Raw genomic sequence first — 25,509 nt, 5'->3', positions numbered from 1 at the left:
ATGCAGCTCTTTAAATTGCTGATGCACAGAATAACTGAACTGTAATTCAGTATCTAATGTAGTTTTTAAAACAAGAGGCTTGAGACTTTTTCTTTCTCAGGTGTGCTAAACCACATTGTTGATTGCATTTTTTATTACACTGTATGTTCTTACATCTATTTTATAACTGATTTTTCTTTTGCAGGAATGCAATGAAAGCAATAGAACACAAAGACAAAAAAAAGAATCAGGTGTATCTTTCAGTTACATATAATTTAATTTACAAATTTAATTTACATGCAATAGAAAACCTACTAATAAACATTAATTAGAATGACAATTCTATCCTCGAAGGAATTAATTGCTTTCTAACAAAATACTTCATATATGTGAGAACTAAAATACAAGGATTTAAGGTAAAATCAAGTGCCACAGATATCTATATAAAATGACATGGAAACTGAATACAGGAGTTCCTTGTCTGACCTAGTATTATGCCTCCCTTTTTTCATTCTCCACTGTGATCTTTGTGACTTCACTTAACAACATGGTGCAAGAGGCTGAGCAATAAATAATGAAATCAGAGGAAAGAAGAATCTCACACTGTTTTCTTTATTCAAATTATAAACTCTTAGGAATAATGTTGATAAAGCAATTACCAATAAATCTATTTGGATACCCATTAAGGAGAGAAAATATGACTGAAGTAATGAAGGGTGCAGGAATCTTCGTTTCATAAAGAATTATAAGCTCAGAGGTAACAAAAGAAAATTCCCAGATATTCTGGGAATATTCTGTGCTAGTACCAGATTCTAATCCGTGAAATCGAACTGCACTGCCAGTAAAGAGTTTCCTACCTCAGGTTATTTCTGATCCTACATGACATAAAATCAATTGCAATTCTTGAAATATAATGTTATCCTTTGTTCTGTATATATTAACTCCATTTCTCATGAATGTTCTCAGGAAATTTTAAGAGTAGGAGATAGAAAACTATGAAAACCAGTATTCCCACATAAAACTGGAATACTGTCTATTCAAGAAGTTGCAAGTACTAACTGCATGTCTAACCCCAGTGATTTCAGCAAAATGATGAAAGCATGTATTTGCAAGTATGACTTAGGACTGTTTAACACATCTGAAAGCAGGGAACACCCAATTTTAAAAGCTAATGGACTGTATTACAACAAACACTAACAAATTCATAGATCTTCCTAACATAATATAAAGTGTCTACATCGAAGATGTAGTCACTGTTCCCCCATGTAAGCACAATCATTGATGTGAAGTTCTACGAAAGCAGTGTCTAGAACCAAGTAGAACTCTTAAAGTCCATAATAAGGAATACATAAGCTTAGATAAATTTGGACCACAGAAACCAACTATTAGAAAAATAGCCTGGTATATGTTGGAAATTGACAGAACAAAATGTTTACCAGCAATCATTTCTTCATTTCTTAAACAAATGGACTAAGTCTTTGCCTCTGCAACATCTTCCCTGGAAGAGAACTAAGAGAATTTGGGGCAGTTTTTCATAGTACAACAAAATAAGCAGGAGCACAGCTCTGGGCACTGAGATTCATCAGATGGTGCTAAGTATTAGCCACAGTAGATAGCATCTTGACGGAGCTGATCTCAGATAACAGATTGCTCTGTCACTTGCAGTTTCTTCTGGAGATAAATATACCTCCACAAACAAAGCCTCCTGGCCAAAAAAGGGCACCAGAGAGGAGGCAGAATGGGATTAAAAGACATGAAAGTTCATTCTAAGTAGCTTTTTGCAGTGCGTAACTACCCTTAACATAAAGACGTTTTTCAGTTACCTTGGGAAAAAAATATATTCTGTCTCATAGTCAGCTTGTATAAAACCAGAAAATAAAAGTAGAACACAACATTCAATCATTCCACTACAATGACTGGACATTTCCTTTCTGAGTATAGCTAGTTAGAAACTATATTAACTCTAGACTGAAATCAAAGGATCGATATAGTTCCTAAATCTGACAATACTTTTGACATAAAAGAGCAATGTAATAAAACCTTTCTGACCCAATAAATTTGATTGCATGTAGAATTTGTCAAAATAAATCCAAAGAAGACACTAAAACCAAACCACTCAAGACAATTACTCTAAAAAATTACCTTTTAATATTTTAATGTGCATGCTAGCTTGGTCCCCACCTAAAAATACAGCCTGCAACAGAGTATTTATTTTAAAGCAGCACTGATGGGCTTAATTTTTCCAACTATTTCACATGAGACATACTATCTTTTCCTACTCTCACTGCCCTCTTGTCAGATGTCCGAATACACTCTCTTTTTATTCCAGAGCATGTTTCAAAGATCTTTACATTTTTAATTCATACCAGTCAATGTTTCATGGAAGTGCCCCCCTAAATGATTTTATGGATCATACTAAGCCATATGTCCATTTCAGATTCCCATTCAAAAATCTCTTGCTTAGATCATCACATGTGCTTGTTAAAAAAATTACTTGTTCTAGCTTTCTTTCCCTTCCTTTTCTGTATTAAATACACAATAAATTTTATAACTTAGCTGCATCTTGCTTTTCCCTGTATGGAATTTCTAACCCTAATACCCAGCAGAGTACAATAGTCAAGATGTAGTATAGATCCCCTGTAGAACCAAATACCACCCAGAAAACACCAAGTAGGAGCAAATGTAAATTCGTTTATATTTCTAAATAAAAACATCTGCAAATTTTATTAACAATCAAAAGGCTGACTAAATCTTCCATTTGTGTAATATACTTTATAAAAAGACCTATTATGCTTCACACAGTGAATATCATCGAGCAAATAACAATAGTATACTTAAGACTCATCATTTTGCTTTTTTTTTTTTTTTTCCTACACACTGCCAGGGTAATATGATGACAGTGAAGCAAAGTGCCTGCACCAACCTTCTACATAGGTATACAAACAACTTGAATGTTGTATAAGTTTACATAGGCACACAAGCTGTGAAGTATGCTTCTGCCATGTTGCCACTACAGTGAAGAAACTTCTCTGTAAACTGAATTATTTTCATCTTGAAACTTCTACTAAGTCATTGATACTATGATAGACAGTGATTTCAAGACTTCATTCTTTCAACATATAGAAAATGCCTCACGATTTTAACTTTGCTAATTTTTTTTTCCTTCTCTTCCAAAACAGAAACACACCAGACATGTCAACACTACCTTGTGCAGACATAAAACCATTTGACTACATATTAAGCTGGCAAGGCATGATACAACTTAGATCCAAGAATCACATTACTGAATTATGACATTTCCATGGCTGAACTGAAATGCTCAGCTCACCAGTGGGGTTCCTCAGCGTACAGATCTTCATTGCCTGGAGCACGTCAAAGAAAAACTTTGCATTATTTAATGCCTATTGGCAGAATTATCCTGTCATTAACTAATGCCCTATTATCTTCCTCAATACTTGCAGCTGATAAGCTGCTACTTGATAAATTGTCTTGTTCTTATCTCCTAATTCAACAGCTTCTTTGCCCTAATAAATATTTTTCCCCTCCTATATTTTTACTTTCCAAAATAATTTTATTTCCTTTCTGAATGGTAAGGTATCTGGGCATTAAATGTGAAGAGTACATATTCTCAGTACATTTGTCACTATGCTTCTTCTCACCTCACATGCAGAATAAAGAGTTAAAAAGCAAAGAGCAATAAGAAATTATAACAAGTCCGTGTTTCCTGCTGCATTTCAATTAGACAATAAGGGTCAAACAGCCCAATGGAGTTGCTATAAAAGTGCTAAACAACTAGCACTTTGTTTAGGTTAATATCATGGATTGGACAGCAATGGGCTATTCAAAACAATAGCTTCAAAAAAGCACCCTGAACAAGTCATTATCATTTTTCTTCCATAATTTTTTATACAAAAATAAAAATTTTTCTAAGCATTAAATATTTTCAAATAAAATAATTTTCAAATAAATGAAACATACTCTAGTTTAAAAAAAATGTTAACGCTCATTATGAAAAATCCACTAGATGGGGCAACTACCCTATATTAAGATGCCTTTATCTGCACAGGGCATAAAGCCACTTTCAAATTAGCATTATATCCATAATAATATTATGACAAATTACACTGGGAATATTAGGAAGCATGTACAAAGTTATGCACTAAATGGCAAAGAGAGGTATCTTTGGACATTAATCAAGGATAATAATATTACAAATGTTTTTAAATTAAATCTTAAGTAGCTCTAACCTATTTGCTATTTCTCCCACATACAGTTTATTTTCATCCTAAAACTTCACCTGTGTTATATTTATCTCTAGTCCTAGAGTTCAAAAAAATACATTTAACATCTTTATTATTGGCTCCAAGTATTTTGCCCTGCTGAGTTTAAAATTAAGCTCTTTGGGAAAAGGAGCTTTCCTATGACCAGTAATAGAATTTACCACATGCTTTCCTTATTCTGACATTATGAAGTATTATTTTTGACATTTTTGGTAAGGTGAAAAAAAAAAATTGATCTGTTTCTGATCTCTGCTTTTCACCACTTAGGGTAAAAAGCTGCTCTAGAAGGCATAAATAAATCAACAGCTTCTCTCCCATGCATTTATGCTACAGTGAACTGCAGCAATAGAAATTTGACATTCACTCCTGTGTATGCTATTGGTGTACAAGTCAAACTGCTTTTCTCAGTTCCTTCAGTATAAATGGGGTCTCATATTTCTAATCTTTCCAAAGACCTTGGTACGAATAAGGAGCATACTAGGAAGCTTGATGCTTCAAATTTAGCTATCCATTGTTTCTCCTCAGTTAAATAGCTGGAGTCTATATTCTTACACAATTCAACACCAATATGCACAATGTACCCAAACTATTCTTCCTTCTAGAAACTAAGAACCTAGCAATCCACACTGTAGGAGCAGCGCATGTTTAAGATACCCTGCAGTCTTTCTATAACATTTAGATCACTGGAATGAAAATCTGGAGCACAAATTCCAAACAGGTGGCAACAGAGACAGACACATTTGTTTCAGGCACACTCCTTTAAAATAACTGACTAAAGCTTGAGGATGGCTGAAAAAAAGCTGACAAAACATGGAAGCATTACTCTCCCCCTCCAAAAAAACCCCACTCCCCAATGTGTCTTTCCCTCCAGTCCACAAAAGCACCAGGCAGGTGCATGCAGTGTGCTGTAGCATGACTGTAGAAACACATTCTGACTGCCAATGCAATGTAATCACACCTCCAGAAGTTTCTGGCAAGCATTCAATATTTGGTATTTTTTTAATCAATGATCAATAATAGAATCATCAAACAGATGATCAATATAGAATCATCAACTCTAAGTCATGGGCTCAGGGAAAATTTTGAACATGCACATACACACATACATCATAGAATGATGAGGTAGGTTGAGAACCTCCAGTCCCCTAGCTGTACTATGACTTGCTTTATTCTTGGGTGAAGGCACAACTAAATATACACAAAAAAACCCTGGAAGAACAATGGGCCAGAAAACAACTGAATGATAGTTTGCAAATACAACCATACAATTTTTTCCCAGCAAAAAAACAGTGTTGGAAAAGGTGCCTAGTCACCAATGCACTGACATTCTAGCTGAGCACTCAAATTTTAAGATTGGTTTTGTTCTCCCATCGTTATCCTTATGTTCAGTATAAATTTATTATGCTGGAGAAAGACAGCAACATAATGTCAAATATTTACTTTCTAAAACTGCCTTTTTATGTTTTAATAAAAGGCACAATAACCACTACTCTAAGAACAAGCTCTCTTGTTGAGGTTTCCTCCCAAAGTGTTTCTCTGAAGGTATTTATGGATAGGTCCTCCCACTCTGGAACACCTGCTTAGACTTTATAGAGAGGCAAGGCACAGTCTGGTTTTGGCTGTTCAGTTAGAAATGCCAAAAAAATTATCTGAATGGAAAAATGTTGCCTGCAGTTATAAGCATCATCCATCCTGCTACACAGCTGTAGACACTCCTAACATAATTTAATTTGCACATTGTAGGTCGATTCAGTTATTTACTGAAGTCATACTGAACTAGCTTTCATATGATGGTTTGATTGCATCGTTATAACAAGTATAGTAACTCCTGCATACAAAGCAATATTCCAGCTAGTTAGACCATATTAAAGAGTATTAAACAATAAAATCTCTTCTTCCTGCTGGAGTTCAGTTTTCTTTCGTACCAGATAAAAATAAAAACCTAATCTGTGCAGCAATGAAAATAACTCCTCTGAGTCCAAGTCTTGACTGTTATCCAAAAGTTTAATGAAATGTATATGGTGAATTAATAGCATTTAGAAAGCATAAAACATAAATTGAAACCCCTGGAAACCTAGTACACAATGCTAAAATACATTAACACTAAATTTGTAGGGAATCTGTTTGAGATCTTTGTATATTATTGCTGAAATAATAACAAGAGTACCAATGCTTAGTATGCCTGTTAACCAAAAATATTGCAACTGAACAATTCCTAGAAGAACTTAAAGAATTGTGAATCTCATGATAGTCATCACTATGCATTGCTTTTAGTGCATTACTAGCAAAATAGAACATTGTTTCATGGTAAACTAGGATATGTGAAAACAAGACAACAGATTCCAAATGAGGACAATTAGATTAGAAATTAGGAGAATGGAGATTAGGTTCAATTAAACAAACTTAGCTAAGGAAGTTGCTTACTTTTTCTAAGCACTTTCTATAGGAGCGGTAGTTATCCAATGTAAAAAAAAAGGAGATGAATCATTCTTCTTGTACCACATATACTGTGTTCTTAAATAATGAGGCTAAATAGAAACCTTACCTTCATAGCAGTCCAAGAGGGGTAAAATAAACCCCATTTCAGATGTCTATGTATAATAAGAGGTGTCTCTAAGTATCTATTTTTATAACTAAGTACTCTATAATTTTTAAAAAGTCAGATTTCTCCTGTTCTTGGTGTATTTTGTCTGTATTAATAAGTTAAATACTATTTTACAAGAAAATAACTTGTCATTACAAACAAAATGAACTAAACCAAGATATTTTCTATAGAAGTGAGATATCAGATGAAGTTTATTTCTTTCAGCCCTTCAGCCTGTTACTATACATTTCATATGTTTATGTGAACATCAAAAAACATTTCAAAAACAAGCACTACAACAAGCACTTTAAGTCTAGCTTAGTATCTAATTCAGAAATTCAGAGCTTGAGCCAATTCTGCTTAATTTCCTCAGAATTTTTTATTGTGACTTTAAGTGCTCAGTATCAGTCTAAAATTCCTTGTCACTTGCAGTTACACAGGAAAAAATCTGAAAATAATGATACCACATGTTTCACCAAATACTAACTCAGCCTCTGCATAGGTGTTATTTGTACTGATGATTGACTGATACTGAAAGAATACAACTTGACCCCTAGAAATCAGGAAATAGCTGTACTACTAGCATTCTATTAAAAAACCCTCTCTTTATAAAGAACACAAGAAGCTGAGAATTTGGGGAATGCTTCTTTTCCTTCAAGTTTCAAGACCATAGTCAATTGAGAACCCCCAATGACATGCATAGACTTCTCCTGGCAGTAATTACTATCACAGTGATGTTCACATAATGATTAACTATACTAGAAGCACCAAAAATGGACTAGAAGCACAAATGGAAAACAAATGGACTAGAAGCACAAAAAAAATCCACAAATTATCTTGAGTAAAGAAAGATAATAATCAATACCTTAATAGATAACAGAAACATAAGTTCAATCTCAAAAATGCAAGTATTAAGCAAGCTATTGCAGCCAAATGGCTATATTCTCACCCAAACTATCAGTATTCGCTCTCCATCTCCTAAAGATTCTCACCTCTTCCTAATTTCTGAATCCACAAGGAGTTGCCTCTTTTTGTGGGGTGGTGGTGGTGGGAGTTCCTCTTTAGCATGCTTAACCAGAATTTGTTCTCTTGTGGTCACCATAGTTACAGTTTCCATTACAGTTGTCTGTGTTAGTGATGTCTGAGTGGTAGTGACAGCCTGCGAAATCTGTGAGAAGTATTAAAACAGAGGTCACACAGTGTTTGAAAGACTTCAGTAAAGAGTGCTTAGACTACCAATAGAAAATAATAAGAAATTGCTCCCATCTGATCATAGGCTGACCTTCAGGAAAAAACCCAACATTGTATGAAACTCAAATCAAATTGTTTTATCTGACTCACACTGTGTGAACAAGGTTTCTGCAGAAGCCAGGATCAAAATCAGAAAACACTCTTAAATAGATTATGGTTCCCTCTAAATCATGCTGAATGGAGAAAAGAATTAAATGGTCAATTTTATGAGGGAACTGAATGATAGGGAATATATAAAATGTTGCTATTGTTATATGTTACTCTGCCTCCATTCTGAAGATTTATTCCTTGAGAGGTAATAAAGGCATAGTAACAGCACTAAATTACCAATTGTTATTTTTACCACTTACAAGAATTTTCAAGCTAGAATGTAATTCATCACAATCTACTTGCACAAAAGGGCAGTGAGCTTTCTGACAGGAAATCTTAAGTTACAAAACACAAATAGAAGGCAAATTAATTTGCATCAGTATTATTCCATAACTAAAAATGAATGTAAACACTACCAATCTGATGCATTTAACTTTGCCTAATAATATGAAAGCAATACCTTCATAATGTTCATCAGCATATTAAAAAAAAAAAACAGCAAACAAAAAAACCCCAAATGTACTGCCCATTTATATTAGTTTCTGTATAATACCAAATTTCCCACCTAAAGATGGGCAGTTGTTCTTAAGTCTCTTAGCTCATGAGAAATGGGTTGCTTCTTTTTTTGGTTCTGTCAGAAAATGGCTCATTTGTCAAAATGCTCTAGTTTCAGCTCCAGTGACCACCTCACAGTTTAGGGTCAGTGAAATGGAAAATAAAATGAAGAATTTATACCAGGAGCATGAAAAGCTGTGCGCCAGAAGATCCCCATTTCTTTGCTTGTTTCCAGTGTGCAAGAGTTAGAAAGACTTTCAAATCAGCAACAGGAATACCAGTATCTAAAATCCCATGAAACCATATCACATACATAAATAATCTATTAGTTCTTGCATTAGAAACTCTGTAGGAATATTGAGTTACTTTAGTTATTGAGATATTAGTGTTCATATAATAAATGCAGAAGAGGCATGGAAGGTAATTAATTTTCCACAATACTTCCTTTTATTGAAAAAATTAACTGACAAGAAAAGGTTGTTAACCAGCCTCTTCTGTGCAGGCAAGACCAATAAAGATAAAGATAAAAAACCTTGGAAAAAACCCAAGTTCCTGCCAATGTTGCTGAATCTGTCATATCATCTTCAAAAAAATGTCTTCCTGTTCTTTGTCCACTCTGTCATTGAAAGTGTTGAGTAGAAATGTTCTTTAACAGTGCAATTTTGGCAATCTTTCTTAAAGCAGTCAACTCAATGATCTACTTCGCTCCCTAGAAATAATCAGCTCTCTAGATTTTGGAGCAGGAGCTGGATTATCCAGAAAGCTGCAAAACTAGGATTTGAAGCAGCTGCTGTTTTTAAAATCTCTGGATTAACTATGACAACTAGAGTAAGATACTTGTGAACTGCAGAGATTTAGCTAACATATGAACTACATAAATTTTTGGAAGAGAAAAACACCCAGTTTAATTTTTAATCACTACAATATTATGTATTAACACTTTTATTTTATTTCCCTTAGTAAGATGCATTGACATTGGTATTTTGAACTACAGAAATAATGATAATAAGGGAACACTTCTGTAGAGTTTTATAAAAACTTTAGACACCATTAATTTCAATTTTATTTTTGATTAATTTTATTTTAAAGCAGAAAGGAAAAACAAATTAAAGCTTCTGAGGTCTAGAGCTCTATGAAATTCGAAGATAATACCAGATGTCATCTTCCCCTGGGTTGACTCTGTAGCTAAGGACACTCTGAAAAATTGCTTGTTTCTTATATGCAGCTTTGGATACAGTCTCCGTTTTATCCCAAAATCAATGACAGGATGGTGTTTCTGACCCTCAAGGTCATATCCTACATCATGTTTCCATTTGCCAATCAATACCAGGGTACAGTTTACAGTGAAGGAGGTGTAAAACAAAATAAACCACAGTTAAGGCATTGCAGGACTCATCTGCAGCATACTATCAATTATGCAGGAGTAACAGGTTCAGACTGGGAACTGTTCTTCAAAAGGAAGCTGTGCAATTATCATATGCTCCAAGCAGACAAGTCACAATGCTGTGGAGAGGTAATTTACATGTCAAAACAGTAAAATGTATTTTGCATGTTTCATCAATAGGAGTGGAGGTTAAATACTGTAGACTTTGAAAGGCAAATGGAGATGTGAATTTGAAGATCATAATCATTCTAAGTAGAGACTGGGATGTCTGAAAGGCAATGAAGATTACACTGCAATGTAACTCCATGATGAAGTTGGTTCCCGTTTAAAGAGTGCATACACTTTAGAGGTTAAAGGAAAATCTTTAAAAAGTCAAGGACATACCAAAAAGGAAGTAATTTTTATCAGCTTCCTTTACAAAAACCTCACAACCCAGTTCTTAAGTTTAATCACTGAATTGGTGTATTTCATGCATTATTCAAAGATGGTCCAAATAACAACAGTATAGTTTCCTCATCCATCTAAGTTTCTGACAAATAGATATGAATCTGGCAAGATGGGATACTTTCTAGGCCTTAACCTACTAGAAAATCATATGGAAAGTGCTAAGGTGACTTACATGGCTGCACGTCAAAAGCCGTTCAAAATACAAGGTTTGTCTGAAGTTTCAAATCAGCAAGCTCATCCTAGAAATATGTTAAACCTCTTCTTCTTCATAGTGGACTTACTTAGAACTTCCTTTTGATACTCTACAGGCAAATGCATGTACAATGTCTGTATAGCACTTCAGTAGTTTTTTTCAATTTTATCTCTTTTTCATATGGAAAACTACTTTTACTGTCATAATTTATTACAGCCTTTAGAAGTGACCTCAGCCCTGATAAACTCATGATTTTCTCTAGTACTCACTTTTGGAGTCGTCATCTGTTCTTTAATAAAATGTATGTATGTCACTGGGGAAGTGCAGATGAGGAATGGTAGGGTCTTTTTTTAGTTTGAGAAGGTTTCCAGAGCAATTCAGTGAAGCATAATATACTCAACAAATGTAGGATTAGAGTTTCTAAAAGTTATGCATCTAGTCTAAGCAAGTTGTCCTTGTCCTTGTTTCCAGTGTGTTGTCAACAAAGGAAAGCTGACAGTTTCAAGATAAGGACATTTTAAAGGTATCTCTCTTTCTTACCCTTGATATAGACTATATAGCAACAAAAAAGTACATCATGCTCAAGGGAACTGAATCAAACTGACCAGAACTATGGTGCATGCAGTTATATTCCACTCTGTGCTAAGTCTTAATGTCCATTTCCATTTCACCAGTCATACAATGATAACATAAAGAAATCTCAACATTAATGAGATAATAGAATGGGGAAAAATGAGATGATTTGGGCTTAATTTCAATAGGAAAGAGATTTTGACAGATGGCTAAGAAAAATAGATGTGTACACTGATTTCTTTTATCTGGTTTTAAAAATATCAAAATTTTAAACTTCAATTTCTTTTTTAATGTATCACAGATAACATAAAGGAGCTGGGCAAAATTAAGCAAATATTTTTTCATTGACATTTTGACTACAGGTATGGACTAATTTCTTTATTTTTGAAAGAAAATTATTTTTATGGCCTCTCTTTTAAATCTGTAAATCAGCACAACATAAGCAGAGGTAATCTGTAATCTATTATAATCTTTCAGTGTTGAAAATGAATAATTTCTCTTCAGCTAGAAAGCACTTCCTGAACTAATTTCAGACTAAGTGCTGTTCCACAGAGACAGACATAAAAACACTTGAACTGACCAACTATTATACATTAAAAATTAACTGGAATGACTTTTTTTAATATGGATTGTGTCATCTCTGAAAAAAAAGTTAATAACCCAAGAAAGCAATCAACACTATAAAGAGAGATCAGAAACTAAAAGAAGAATAAAATATTGGGAAGTTATATTAAGGTTGTATAACACTGTCCTAAAAACAAAATACATCTTACACAATTATGCAGAGCAAAAAAAAAAATTAAAACCATATGACAAACTGCTGCAAGAACTTGACTGTCACTACCTGACAAAACGATGCTTTTAACATACCTGTTTAGAATTGCTCTCCACCTTCTGCTCAAGGCTATCCCAACGCTGGGCAAAAGTTTCAAGACGGCTTTCCAGCTTTTGAGCCACTGCTTTATTTTTTACAGCCACAAGAAGGTCTTGGCTGAGTGACTTCAGCTTAGCCATCATTTGCCTTTTCATTTCTAGGTCTCCTTTGAGCATCTGTTAAACAATGAAACAGGAAGCCCAGTAATTTATACAGGAAAAAACAAACAACCCAACAAACTCAGAAGAAAAAATCCTAAAGAGAGAATAATAAAGAACCAAAAATGGATAAGGGTACTTCATACAAATTCCTATATATCCATGATGTCTTACTGTAAAAACTGCTGGCAGAGCTGACACATGGAATGGACACATTGCATTCCGAAAAGCAATACAGGTAGAGCAACTCCAGACACTACAGCATGTAGTGGCAACATAAACCAAAAAGCTAGCAGCTGTGTGACATTGGTAACTTTAAAACTGCACTGTTAATAATTATATTAACATTTTAAACAATGTTTCTTTAAATTTTTTTGTACTCTGTCATATATTGCATATTAAAACTCACTGGAAAATAATGTTTTAGAGAAATTAGTATTTGTCTACAAACAAGGAATAACAAAAAATTAAAAAAAAAAGACAGAAAAAAAAAAAAAGAGAGAGAAAGATCAAAGTCAGTTTGATTTTGGAATCATATTTCTCATCTTCCTTGGATCTCAGCAGGTTCTGCTCCAAGGCAGTAATCTCAAAGGGAATAGAGAAACCTTGGGAACCCCAGGAGCTCTGCAGATTGTCAAGGAAAGGGCCCTACTGCTGAGATCCTGGAAACTCCCGTTTACAACCTCTGCAAGCTTCCATACAGCTTGAACACATAGATGCTAACAGAAAATGAGAAACTTTCAGTCTTCACATCTCTACTGCAGTAAACTGCCAAGGGATATCGAAACTCCTGAGATCCATGCACAGAAACCTCACTATAATGTAGGCTGTTCACTGACCGAAGTCTCATCCATACCTTCAGTTCTTACTTGGGTTGATATTTGAATGTCTCTACTGGTTCACACCACTGATTTTCATACCTTAAGCGTTCATTCTCTACACCCTAATCCATGCTAAGAATGGCAAAATTGTGAACTCTCTATGCAGATGAGAATTTCAAACTAACCCCAAAAGCATTTCCTATGCTTCTGGAAAGTGGTAACTAAAGAAATATTTTGATAACAGAATTTATTCTGCGTATACTTCTCTGTAGTCATGAAATCCAAAACTTTTATCTAAAATACAGCTTAGCACATGAAAGTTTCATAGTCTTGGTAAACCCTACTCTTTCTATTCAGATAGGTTTTGAAATGTCATAATTACTGATGTTAGATAAAGCTAATATCAAAATTTAAATTGACAACTCTAAGAAAAGACATACTTCATATTTAAAAATATGTATAGTAGAAAATAGGACAGAGTAAATGTAAAACAAATTACCATTTTAAAATTGCAAGTTTTGCTATATTTGATTTTGGTTTATTTGGTCCACATTGTCAGAAAAAGCACATACAGTCACTGAAATAATCAAAAGTGTTGCCCTATGAAAAATGATTAGTGAATGAGCAGCAGAGCAGCACTGAGCAGCAGAGCTGTATTTCTAACCTTCACAGCTGACAACAGCTGTACAATGCACACATGAATTCAGCATCAATCCTAGATATATGGAACACAACCAGCAAGTGAAACTAAAAGGAGAAAGATAGTAAAGCCTCCTTCCTGCTAAAAGTACTGCTCACTACTACACAAAATAGTTCTGTGATAGCTACAGTTAAAGTAATTTACAGAAAAAAATACACAAGGGGATTCCATTTTCATGATTCCTTACCAAACACCTGCAAATGTGCTACAGTAGCCAATAATATAATCTAGTTTTGCTTTCTTAATGTACAAAAAAAGACCTCATATACTAATGGGCTAGAAACAAAATATGTCATTTATCAGTCTGCAAGAGAATAAATAGTAATGTTTACTTTATGAAATTAATTGTAAAATAACTCAGTCATAACTTCTGTTCAGTGTATACTGTAAGCTACAATATTAGAATATTATGCAGTGTGATCCTTATTTGTTTGTAATGTGTTTCCACTAGTTGATTCTTGTATTCAAGTTTTTAATTATTACTGGTTTCCTTTTCCTCAAGCCTTACCAAAAACTTATGTATCATCTAACTTTTTTCTTCTAATAAATAAAGAAATTTGCATTAAGTGACACAAGTGAAGATTTAACTCTATATTAATGGAGAAATAACTATAAATATATAGACCTAGGATCTCTCCAATAGACCTCAACATATTTTATGAACGAACACCACCAGCAGATAAATTTCACAGGCTGTTAAAGTTAGGCACAGGACTTAAAAACAACCTTTCAATCCCGTGCAATGAAAAAAATGTAAGAAAAGTTAGTATTAATATGTGTAAAAAGTAGTAAAGCCTAAGTTTTTCTGACCTTTAAGCTAAGCAAACCCAAAACAGTTAATGACAAAGGAAATAAATTTTCATATGCAATACTGAATTAATCTTCTGAAACAAGCTACTCAAGAGTATTAAAACACACACAGTTCTTGCAAAAATAGTTTTATGTGAATAAATTCTTACAAATAGATAAATTATGAAGAAATCTAAATTATAACAATTTTAGCGTGATACTAGAATGGGTGAATTGTTGTGCTCACAAAATATATATTTTACTCATTGATTTCAATAACAAGGAAAACATGACTGCAAGAGCTAAGGGAAAAAGCATCCGTACTGTGTGTATATGGCAAGATTTTGGAAGCAAAGCAGCTGCAACAGCGGCTTCTGTGACACCAGGGGCTCTGCTCATGTTGGACAGAACCAGTTCCAGCTGGCTCCGAAACAGATCCACTGTGGCACAAAGCTGAGCCCATCAGTGACTCCGGTAGTTTTTCTGTGATAGTATCATTAAGAAAGGCTTAAAAATGCTACACAGCAGCTCTAAGGGGGAGTAGTGAAATAAATGTGAGAAAAACAGCTCTGTGGAAAACAAGGTCAGGGAAGAAGGAGGAAGAAGAGGTGCTCCAGGACCTGGAGGAGAGATTCCTCTGCAACCCAAGGTAAAGACTGTGGTGATACAGGTGGTCCCCTGCAGCCCATGGAGGACCCCATGTTGGAGCAGGAGGATGTGCCTGAAGGAAGCCGTGAACCTGTGATGAGTCCCTGCTGGAGCATGCTCCTGGCAGCAGCTGTGGCTTCAAGAAGAGGAGCCTATGCTGAAGCAGGTCTCCTGGCAGGTTATGTGGCTACGGTTATGAGGGAGACCGATGTTGTATCAGTCTACTCCTGAAGGAGTGAACCCCATGGAAAGGCCTTATGCTGGAGCAATTTATGAACAATTGTGACCCATGGGGAAGGGTGTACATAGGAGCAGTTGATGAAGGACTATCTACTGTGACTGGGGCTCCACACTGGTGTTACAGCAAAGACAAAATGCTACAAATGCAGCAACCATTCCCCATCCCACTGGTCCATTCAGTGGGGTGGGGAAAGGGTAATAGAATCATAGAATCGAATCATAGAATCATAGAATCAACTGGGTTGGAAGGGACCTCAGAGATCATCAAGTCCAACCCTTGATCTACTACCACTGCAGTTACCAGACCATGGCACTGAGTGCCACATCCAGTCTCTTTTTAAATATCTCCAGGGATGGAGAATCCACTACTTCCCTGGGCAGCCCATTCCAATGCCTGATCACCCTCTCTGTAAAGAAATTCTTTCTAATATCCAACCTAAACCTCCCCTGGCACAACTCGAGACCATGCCCTCTTGTCTTGAATAGAGAATTTGGGAATGAAGTTGAGCCTGGGATGAGGGAACGGTGTTCTAAGGTTGCTATTTTTCATTACTCTGATTTTGTTGGCAATAAATTAATGTTCCCCAAGACCAGTCTGTTTTACCTGTGACAATAACTGATGAGTGATCTCCCTGCCCTTATCTTGGCCAATGAGCTTTTCATCTTATTTTCTGCCCCTGCCTTGCTGAAGAATGGTTTAGTGAGCACCTGGCAGCCAGCCAGGGCTAAACTGCCACAACATCATAATACTCAGGATGTTGCCAATCTTTCTTCTTTAAGATGGATCATGTTTTCCACTGTCCAGAGAGTATCCCAGCCTCCATATTTTAGAATATTCTGACACCAAACTGCGTATTCAAGTTTAATCCATTTACATTTATTAAAAATATTTTAACTTGCCTCCTTCTCCCAGTGTAGGGGAAACACAGCTGAGAAAGAATTAACCGAAAACTACTATTTGTCAGTAATGGTGAGTCTGCAGTCAAATCATTAGAAAAGATCAAATTTTGAAGAAACACATGCTTGTTTATACCAAGTCAAATAATCAGAATTTGGGCTGCAAAAATCTTCTAGGAATCCATATATGGAGATTTCGGTTCAGGAAAAATCTTAAACTTTCTGTTTACTTGAATTACTGTTAGAAAATATTTGTATACCAACTACCAGTTAAAAAAATCTTGGTAAATTAAAGTTTATTTTTAAGCTGTAAGTGATAGTGCTTAGTCTCACAACCCCTGCATTAACTAAAATTAACAGTGTATTCCTTCCCACTTGAGAAACATGAAATAAAATTACTATGGAGAAGACACTGATGTATTTCTGCACCTGCAAGCAGCAATTAAATTCTGATTTTTTCAGAACTGTGAACTGAAAACATTCATGAAAACTGCTAGCTTCTCTTTCTTATTTTACCTTAAATTTGTTACTATATGATGTCATCATTAATGTTATGTAAGAGTCAACATTTTTTTATACTGTGAATAGGATCTCAACAGACCTATTTCACCTCAGGTATTTTAGAAGTTGCTTAGAACCCTGGCAGGGTTTTAGAATTTCAATTTAGCTGTCATAACGCTAAAAATTTCAATGAAACACCATCAGGCTTAAGAGACTGAAATCTAGCTAAAGAACATGACTTTAATCTTGCCAAATTGTGCATATAAAGAGGCAGGAAAAACAGGCGGGAAGCTCCCATTTACTATGTCATCAAACTTTTAAGTTCTTAAGATCTAACAGGACAAATTAATGCTTTAATTTCCTGATGGAAATGATTAGGCAACTAAGAGACTGAGACCCAAACTGCCAATATTATAAACATATTAGTAAAAGAAGGTATATTTATTGCCTCACAGATTCATAATTCTGGAACCAACTGGTAAAATTATAAAAGTGAATTTTTGGACAGCTTCTCCCTTACTACCTCCAAACATTTTGTTTACTCTCATATTCAAGCATTCAAGTTTTATGAGAGTCTGTCAATGCTTTCATGAGAGTACTGCTTAACACTTTCAGCTGGCAATATAATTAACTTCATAAGAATGGGTATTTCATTAACCAAATGGAAGGCAGGCAGGAAGGAAAGCAGTAAGAAATGTAGGAAGAAAGGGTGTGGTAGCATAATAACAACAGCGTTTTAAGATTATGATGACAATCATACTTTGGGGTCATGAATTCTGGAAAAAAAAGACAATAAATATTAACTTCTTAGTCAGTTTATGAATCAACAGGGACACTTACCCCTTATTCTGGACAAGCTGCAAGGTATTTATGAACTAAACAGTAAGTCTGTATTAATTTTATTGTTTTAAAAAGACAAAAGACTATTTATTTATATATGTGATGATAAAATATGGTAAATTTTAAAAATATCACTTTCTTAACCTTCAAAAACATCATGGTATTTTTACTGACCAAAAGCTCAAATCTGATTCCTTTTCTACTTTTAATATAGCAGGATTAGAAGGACATCAATTCTAAAGTAACTTTAAACATAAATACATAAAAATAACTTTAAAAAATCATGTTTGTGCCTACTGCATAACCAAATAGTTAACAATTAATTGAGAATTGTTCATAAATAAAAAATATAGTACATGAACTTTTTAAGTATAAAACCCAGTCTTGAAATAATGCAAAATGTTTCCTCATCCCCACCTTTACCAACATGAATGATAGTTCGGTTTAAATAGGTTATCAATGAAGTACCAGTTTACAGTAATATCATTTTACCTCTTTTATCAAAAGGATGGACATGAATTTTTCTTTTCCTCTAAACGCATAAACTGTCATCATGACATCCATAATAGCCCATATCTTGTCATTTTCGTTAAAAAGGTCTTAATTCTTTAAAACCATTTGCATGTCTAGTCTGTGACAGCTTTTCCATCTCTATAGGCACAGCATCTTTCTAGGCCAGTCAGACCTATGTTCCCAAAACTAAGATGATACATAACAGAGTGCTTTCTGAAGAGTGAGGTAGAAGACAAGTTGAAAAGGGTGTATTTAATGTATATAACTGGATTCCAGAAACACAGCTGAAGTATAGGTGTAAAGTAATACTAATGTCAGCATTTCACAGTTTTTGAGTTTTCAAGTTCAAGGACTGTTTAACAGGTTTTGCTGTATGTACTTACTCATATGCATGTCCTTGTACAAATACATACATATTTTTAAGACAAACAAGCACTATTTCACTGCATAATCTTCTGACTGAAGAGACAACTAAGGAAAAATATATGTATGTACTGGTTTCTTTATTAGCAAGGTCATGGACCATCCTATTCCATTCAGGTGAGACAACATCCATTCCCAAAGTATAAAACAGCTGTTTAGCTGCTTTCTTAAGTCATACAGTCTGAAAAGGGGATAAAGCCACATGCACTCAGACTCATGAATAAGAAAGTTGAACATAAAATAGGAAAATGTAAAATACATACAGCTAATTTATGTAGATTGGTCAGCATTTCGTTTTGATCTGTAAAGCCAGTTGTATGAATTTTTCTCACAGCATCTTCTTTCTCAGTAAGCCATGCATCAAAAAGGCACTGAAGGAAAATTGGAGAGAAAAGAATGGAAAGGTTTAAGACAGGCTTTCCCTAGTTTAGCTCTCTGAAGAATATTCCAATTTATACCTGCTAAAACTGCTCACCTGTTCTTCTGCAAAGTGCTGCCATTTACGAAGAATATCTTGCAGAAGGACCCATCGCTCTTCTGTCCATCTGCAGATGGCTGCCCACCGTTTGCCAAAGTGCTAGAAAGAAAGAAGTACATAATACAGGTTTCATTTTGTTTAACCCCCATTTTTATGTATTTTTTTTTAAACAAATCAATCTGATGTTCCAATGGCCTTAAAGATTTGTCTGAAAACATTTTCATAACTCCTTTTTTACAGCCTGATGCCCTTAAAATATGTTTCATGTTACACTGCGATGGATCGTAACACCATTCAAAATATAATCAAAATGGAAAGAATAGAAATAGCAATACAGCTAAAAAGTGAGAATTTTAATACTCATCTACAGACAAATTTTTCCATTAACTCTCTGGTACGACACTCTCAAAATAACCTCAGTTTCAAAACTTTACAATGCCCAAAATATAATTAAATGAAATATAAGTACGGCAGCCCAGAGACATGATCAAAGCAAAGAAGTATCCGGTTCTTAAGTTGTACCATCAGTGCAATTGGTCTAATTTTTTACCTCTAAAATCTGCAAGATATTGCATACTACCAGATTAACTTTTAATCTTCTTCAAAAGAATATCTTGAAAGAGAAAAAACAGTTTCTTACTTGTTTTCATATTTTTTTTATTTTCTCAATGATCTTTTTTGGTCCCTGCCAACTTGAGATATATTATGATTATATATTTTTCATATTTATGTATTTTTCACAGGGGTTACAATTTAATTTTAGCAAAAAATATAGCACCCAAATGATGGATTTTTAAAACAATGGATGGAAAGTGTAATTGTATTTTCTATAAGGAATAAAATCATTTCATAATGCCCTGCATAGGAAATGAAAAGTAAAATTTCAGGAAATTTGAATTTGTGGCTTTTTAAATTTTTTTTTTTTTTTTTTTTTTTTTTTTTTTTTTTGTGGCTTGTGTATGTCAAAACAGATACCATAGCTTTCATTTATTGTATGCTAGAACCATAAGAAATCTTACAGACTGACCAGAAAGATGCCATGCCACTAAATTATACTGCATTAGATACTGAGTCAATTTTGAAAAATGAAATTCTCTCTAAACAAGTAGTAAAATAATGCTAAGTAAAAAACTTGGCAATTATTAAACATCTCAAATATTTTACACAATAACACAGTCACTGCATAAATATGAAGTAGATTTTGAAGAATTTGATTTGTTTGCTTTTTTTAGATTTAATACTTGGAACATCTTTTGGTATATATTTGGGATTATGTAATGGGCTTTTTCTTTCTTTCCTAATTAGACCCCTTCCAACCCCTAACTTTCTATGACTCTATGATTCTATGACTTTTGAAAAAGTTCCAAGCCTAAGTATTATATTTTCCCCTACATAACCTTTCCTCTCACTATTACAGGAGGAAAAATCTCTAAATTTCTAAAATTTACATATACAGACTGTGAGGTGAATCAGACTTGATTGGTTTCATGCCAGGTTTACATTGAAATTTGTGGATTCTAATAATGTACAGCATTTCATACACTCAGTGTTTATTGAATTATTCATAAGTCATTCCAAAATTTAGCATCAGTTTTCAGTGTAGATCAGAATAAATGATAATAGACAATTTTAACTAATAGTTTGCAACTGTCTGAAATTTTGAATTCTCATACAAGTCAAATATAAGGGCTCTGAAAAAAAAAAATAGATTTTATTCAAATAGGACCTTTAAAAAGAATTAGCGGACTACCACAGACTATATTTTTCTGATGAAGATTTAATTTTTAATGTGTGCAATACCATGAGTTATACAAGCTCTAACATCTCTATCTTGCAAAGGGACTTACAGAAAGGATATATATATACTTGTATATACATGTGTGGATGCAGAGGAACACTTGGAAGCTGGTGGAAGCCCACACTAATCTACACAAATAAATAGCAAGCCACTAGTTGGTAGGTACACTGTCAGGTACTTCTCAGTTACTTAATTTCTCCATATGTGTCAGCATATTGTATTTGACTGCTTACATTTAAGGGATGCTAATCATAAACTAACCCTCAAACTAGTTTTCTACATCTATGTCTATCTGACTCTATCAGATTTCTATAATATTGTGGGGTTTTTTATGTTTTCTAAATTTTTTATAAAAGCAGTGAATATTTCAGTATTTATAAGAACCTTTATACCTGGGTAATTTTTATGTATCTCACATTCAAGTATCTGACTTCTTTCTTAATAGACCTTGCAAAGAAATACAGTTTTGTCTCAGCATCATCAGTAATATCTTCATCAATTTGCCTCTATCACTGCTATCGACTTAGAAAAATATTTTTTGTTTGCTCACTTAGACAACAGTAAAACATCAAGAGCACAAGATCAAATATCTGGCTTGGCATTCACTCTAAAAAATGCAATGATTTGCATACTACATTGATGTAGTTTTGCTACATCAATACAAAATGCTATTTTCAGCATATGATTCCAAAGAGGCACAAAAATTGCCATTTTAATTTGCCTCAATAATTTGTCATTAATAAAATAAGTAAAATGACTAAGTAACTGCACTGATAGGAGGGTTAGTACTAAGTTGTGCCTTAAACCTGCTATTTCTCATGAAACATCATAACAAAGCATGACATAAAGATATACTGTTTGGTTGAGTAGGTTTAAGACACAAAGGTTCAAGTCAGAAATACCATGGCAGGACTGTCTATTTATAAAGTAGATATTGACAAGAAGGCTCTACAGAGGAATCTGGACAGGCTGGATCGATGTACCCGAGGCCAATTTTATGAGATTTAACAAGGCCAAGTGCCAGGCCTGTGTAATGTTACACCCTTGGGAAATATTGGCTGGAAAGATGCCTGGTGGAAAAGGACCTGAGAGTGCTGATTGACGGTGGCTGAACATGAGCCAGAAGTGTGCTCAGGCGGCAAAGAGAGCCAAGAGCACCCTTGCTTTGATGAGAAGTAGTGTGGCCAGCAAGAGAAAAGAAGTGATTGACTCCCTGTACTCAGCACTGGTAAAGCCACACCTCAAATCCTGTGTTCAGTTTTGGGCCCTTCACTACAAGAAGGATGGTGAGGTGCTGGAGTGTGTCCAAAGAGGGCAGCTGAGGGGCTGAGGGGAGACTCTCTCTCTCTCTATGACTACTTGAAAGGAGGCTGTAGTGAGGTGGGGGTCAGTCTCTTCTCTCAAGTAACAAGCAATAGGACAAGAGGAAATAACATCAAATTGTGCCAGGGAAGGTGGGTATTAGGAAAAATTTCTTCACTGAAACAGTTTTCAGGCACTGGAATAGTGTGCCCAGGGAAGTGGTAGAGTCACCACCCCTGGGGGTCTTTAAAAGACATATAGACACAGTGCTTCAGAACATGGCTTATTGGTGAACTTGGCAGTGCTAGATTAATGGTTGGACTTGATGATCTGAAAGTTCTTTGTCAACCAAAGGGATTCTATGATTCTATGACTACTAAATCATACAGTGCTCAGCTTAGCCTCTGTGATCACATCAAATTGTAATTGATGCTGTAAGTAGCCTGTGGTGTCCAGAAACTCAGACTGCACCTGGGGTTTCCCTATACTTGGGAAAGCAAATTTCCAGAGAAACTTACTGAATCCAGATTAAAAAGTAAACTGCCTTCCTGCTCCCTTGAAATGCTTCTTTTTACAGACCTAACTGGAATTTTCAGAGAAGTCTGCATGTAACAGAAAATTTTCCTATATTGAGCAGACTCCCAAAAAATACTCCTTATGACTTATGACTACAAAAAAAAGAAGATAAAATATTTCTAGTCTGTGAAAAGGTCAAAGTAAGGAAATATGAGAACAGGATAAAATGAGTAAAAACATGACTCTTGGGAACACTGGAGTAAAGGTATAAAAAGTGACATAATAGACCTCAAGTCTGCAACTAACAGAAGAGGGTTTTTTTGAAAGATGATTTTCTAATAAATTATCCACTCTTTAAAATCTTGAGATATTGAAATATGGTTTCACCTATATGCAAAATCAACTTAAAATTATTTAGCACATTTATAGAATTTCACTCAAGTAAAATAAGCATTGTACGCAATTGTAACATGCCTCATATTTTCTGAAATATTTTTACAAGAACTACCCATAGATCATCATCATCATTCAAAGTCTAGTAACCTGAGCAATATGAGTATATAAGAGGCAGTGTAAATTACATACTCAGCTCCTTTCCTTCATCACAGAAAAAAGGCCATCAAGAAGTATTTGATACATCTAATGCAGATCTGTTTTCAGAACAGACCCTGAGCCCTGGGGAGGGCTCTAATTTGAGATAGACCATAAGAGCCCTTAAAGGACCTACTGGCTGCTGGGTATAATTAGAGAAAAAACTCCTTGTCATCAAGGCTTCTGTATGCTTATACAGACATTTCTCTGGGCTGAACATAATTTTCCACACTTTCTTGAGGAACAAGTCAGACTACTGCAACAGATGTAGGTGTAAACTGCAACAGAGGTGTAAACCTCTATTTTGCACCATGAAATACAGATTTGATCCTTATGCAGCAGCTGCCTTTTTGGTAAGACTCTGGTTTGAGCCTAATGTTGTCAAAGGGTTAAAATTCTAAATAGTCAGTTCTTGGCAGCAGCATCATAAATACACAGAGCCTCACATGTCACACACTGATACATCAACTAACCAGTGTTCTATAAAAGTAGTTTCAACAGTCACAGTCACCCAGGCTAGTTGTAATCTCTCAGATTCCCCTGGGGTAAGTACCATTTGTAGGAGAAACACTGTAATGGTATTTAATTTTATTTTTTCCAAACAAGCTTAATTTTTCTATGGATATTTTGTTTTAGAGGACACTTTTGGCTTCTATGCCATTAACATTTTTTTTTTTGCATATGCAATACATCTGAAAAACTTCTACAATATTCATTTGAAGCCAGTATAGATTCTTGTCATCCTGTTGAGAGTTTTAAAGTCTGCACATGACCTTTTTATGGCTTTTAACATTGTTTTATACAGATGCGTGCATAAATTCATGCACTATACATATGTATATTTACATAAAGGAAAATATTTTGGGAATCAGAAAAGCATAACTGAATTGTAGCTGCTTGGAAAATGCAGCCTTGAGTAGTGCATAGAAATAACTGTTCACTTTATTCCAAGTCTGATCCTGACCAGTATCTCAGCAGCCTTAAGCTTTTCTCTCTGACAGTGAACACCCTTGTTTTGTTCTACTTTTCAAGTCAGACTGACAGCTACATAATCAAGCTTTGAACTTTGTTGCATTATGCTTTTTTTTTGTCAAATGCTTTAATAGTTGTGCCTGCCAACACATTTTATCTCCTTTGCTTATATTCAGTTTATCATTTATTATCTTTCTGTACCCTCAAAAAAGGAGACGTAATATTTTGCTATGCTAGTAGGTGCACTGTGTTAACTCGGTTCTCCTGGGTATAAAAGTAAGAAACTTTGCTCACCTCCCTCAAACTCTAAACCTCAAAGCTTTACATGTGCATTTATTAAAATCTGTAATACTGCTATATATTCTGTGACTTCCAGACCAATGGCATTATTGAGCTTTTCTTTCAGATCCTTCTCTAAGAAAGTGTGTTTCAAGGAGGGTACAGAACAGCAGCTGCACTGCTCTGTGCCCCCCCTCACAGGGCATGGTGCCTCAAGAGTTGCCTTACTGGCATCTTTCAAGGCATAAATTTTCTCAATGACATTAATAACTGGGCAATCTCTATCCCAATAACAGGAACCTTCTTCACTAGTACCCTATCAAATGGTGTATTTCCATTGTGTTCCATTTACACTCATCATTCTTTATGTTTCTTTAATGAGGCAAATTATTACAGTAATGCCTGAGTTCTGTTTCAGGTAAAGATTCCAATATCGGTCAGCCACATACGTGCACAAGATACAAATGGTACCTTCACAACTATTGTAATGATAGGGGGATGCAGCTGTATCACCTGATGTCATCTTAATCATTCAGATACCTGTCTGAAGATATGAAAGTAGTTCAAATGTCTAATGATGCACCAACCTTTTGGGTTTTTTTCACACTGTAAAAAAATCTCAGTTGAACAAGCTGAACATCTTCTAATTCATAAAGTGCAGTAAATATAAAACACCTTTCATAAATTCCCCTTTTTTGGCATGCTTTTTCTCTTTGCAAGAACCTACTGCTTGCCAACACAGAATAATATCCTGGTTCAACCTTTTCTGATTCACTTTCGCATTTCAGTACATTTTTTTTAACTATTCCACTCAAGACACTTCCTTAGTTTAG

The 25,509-nt window shown here is 34.8% G+C and overlaps 1 protein-coding gene across 4 annotated transcripts in view; it reads right to left on the bottom strand.

Annotated features, from left to right (window-relative positions):
- DMD (dystrophin) overlaps nt 1-25,509 on the bottom strand; it is a 950,620-nt gene that overhangs the window by 654,787 nt on the left and 270,324 nt on the right. For all 4 annotated transcript variants that reach the window (XM_030448312.1, XM_030448319.1, XM_030448327.1 and 1 more), the window contains exons 14-17: nt 19,216-19,317; nt 19,004-19,111; nt 12,207-12,386; nt 7,836-8,011 (exon numbers count right to left, since the gene is read on the bottom strand). In XM_030448312.1, the coding sequence (XP_030304172.1) occupies nt 7,836-8,011; nt 12,207-12,386; nt 19,004-19,111; nt 19,216-19,317 (566 nt within the window). The remainder of the gene's footprint in view (nt 1-7,835; nt 8,012-12,206; nt 12,387-19,003; nt 19,112-19,215; nt 19,318-25,509) is intronic.

Source organism: Calypte anna, chromosome 1 (genome assembly GCF_003957555.1).
Source record: "Calypte anna isolate BGI_N300 chromosome 1, bCalAnn1_v1.p, whole genome shotgun sequence".
Taxonomy (NCBI): Eukaryota; Metazoa; Chordata; class Aves; order Apodiformes; family Trochilidae; genus Calypte; species Calypte anna.
The sequence above is the reverse complement of the archived record's forward strand: the minus strand, read 5'-3'. Positions and strand labels throughout refer to the sequence as shown.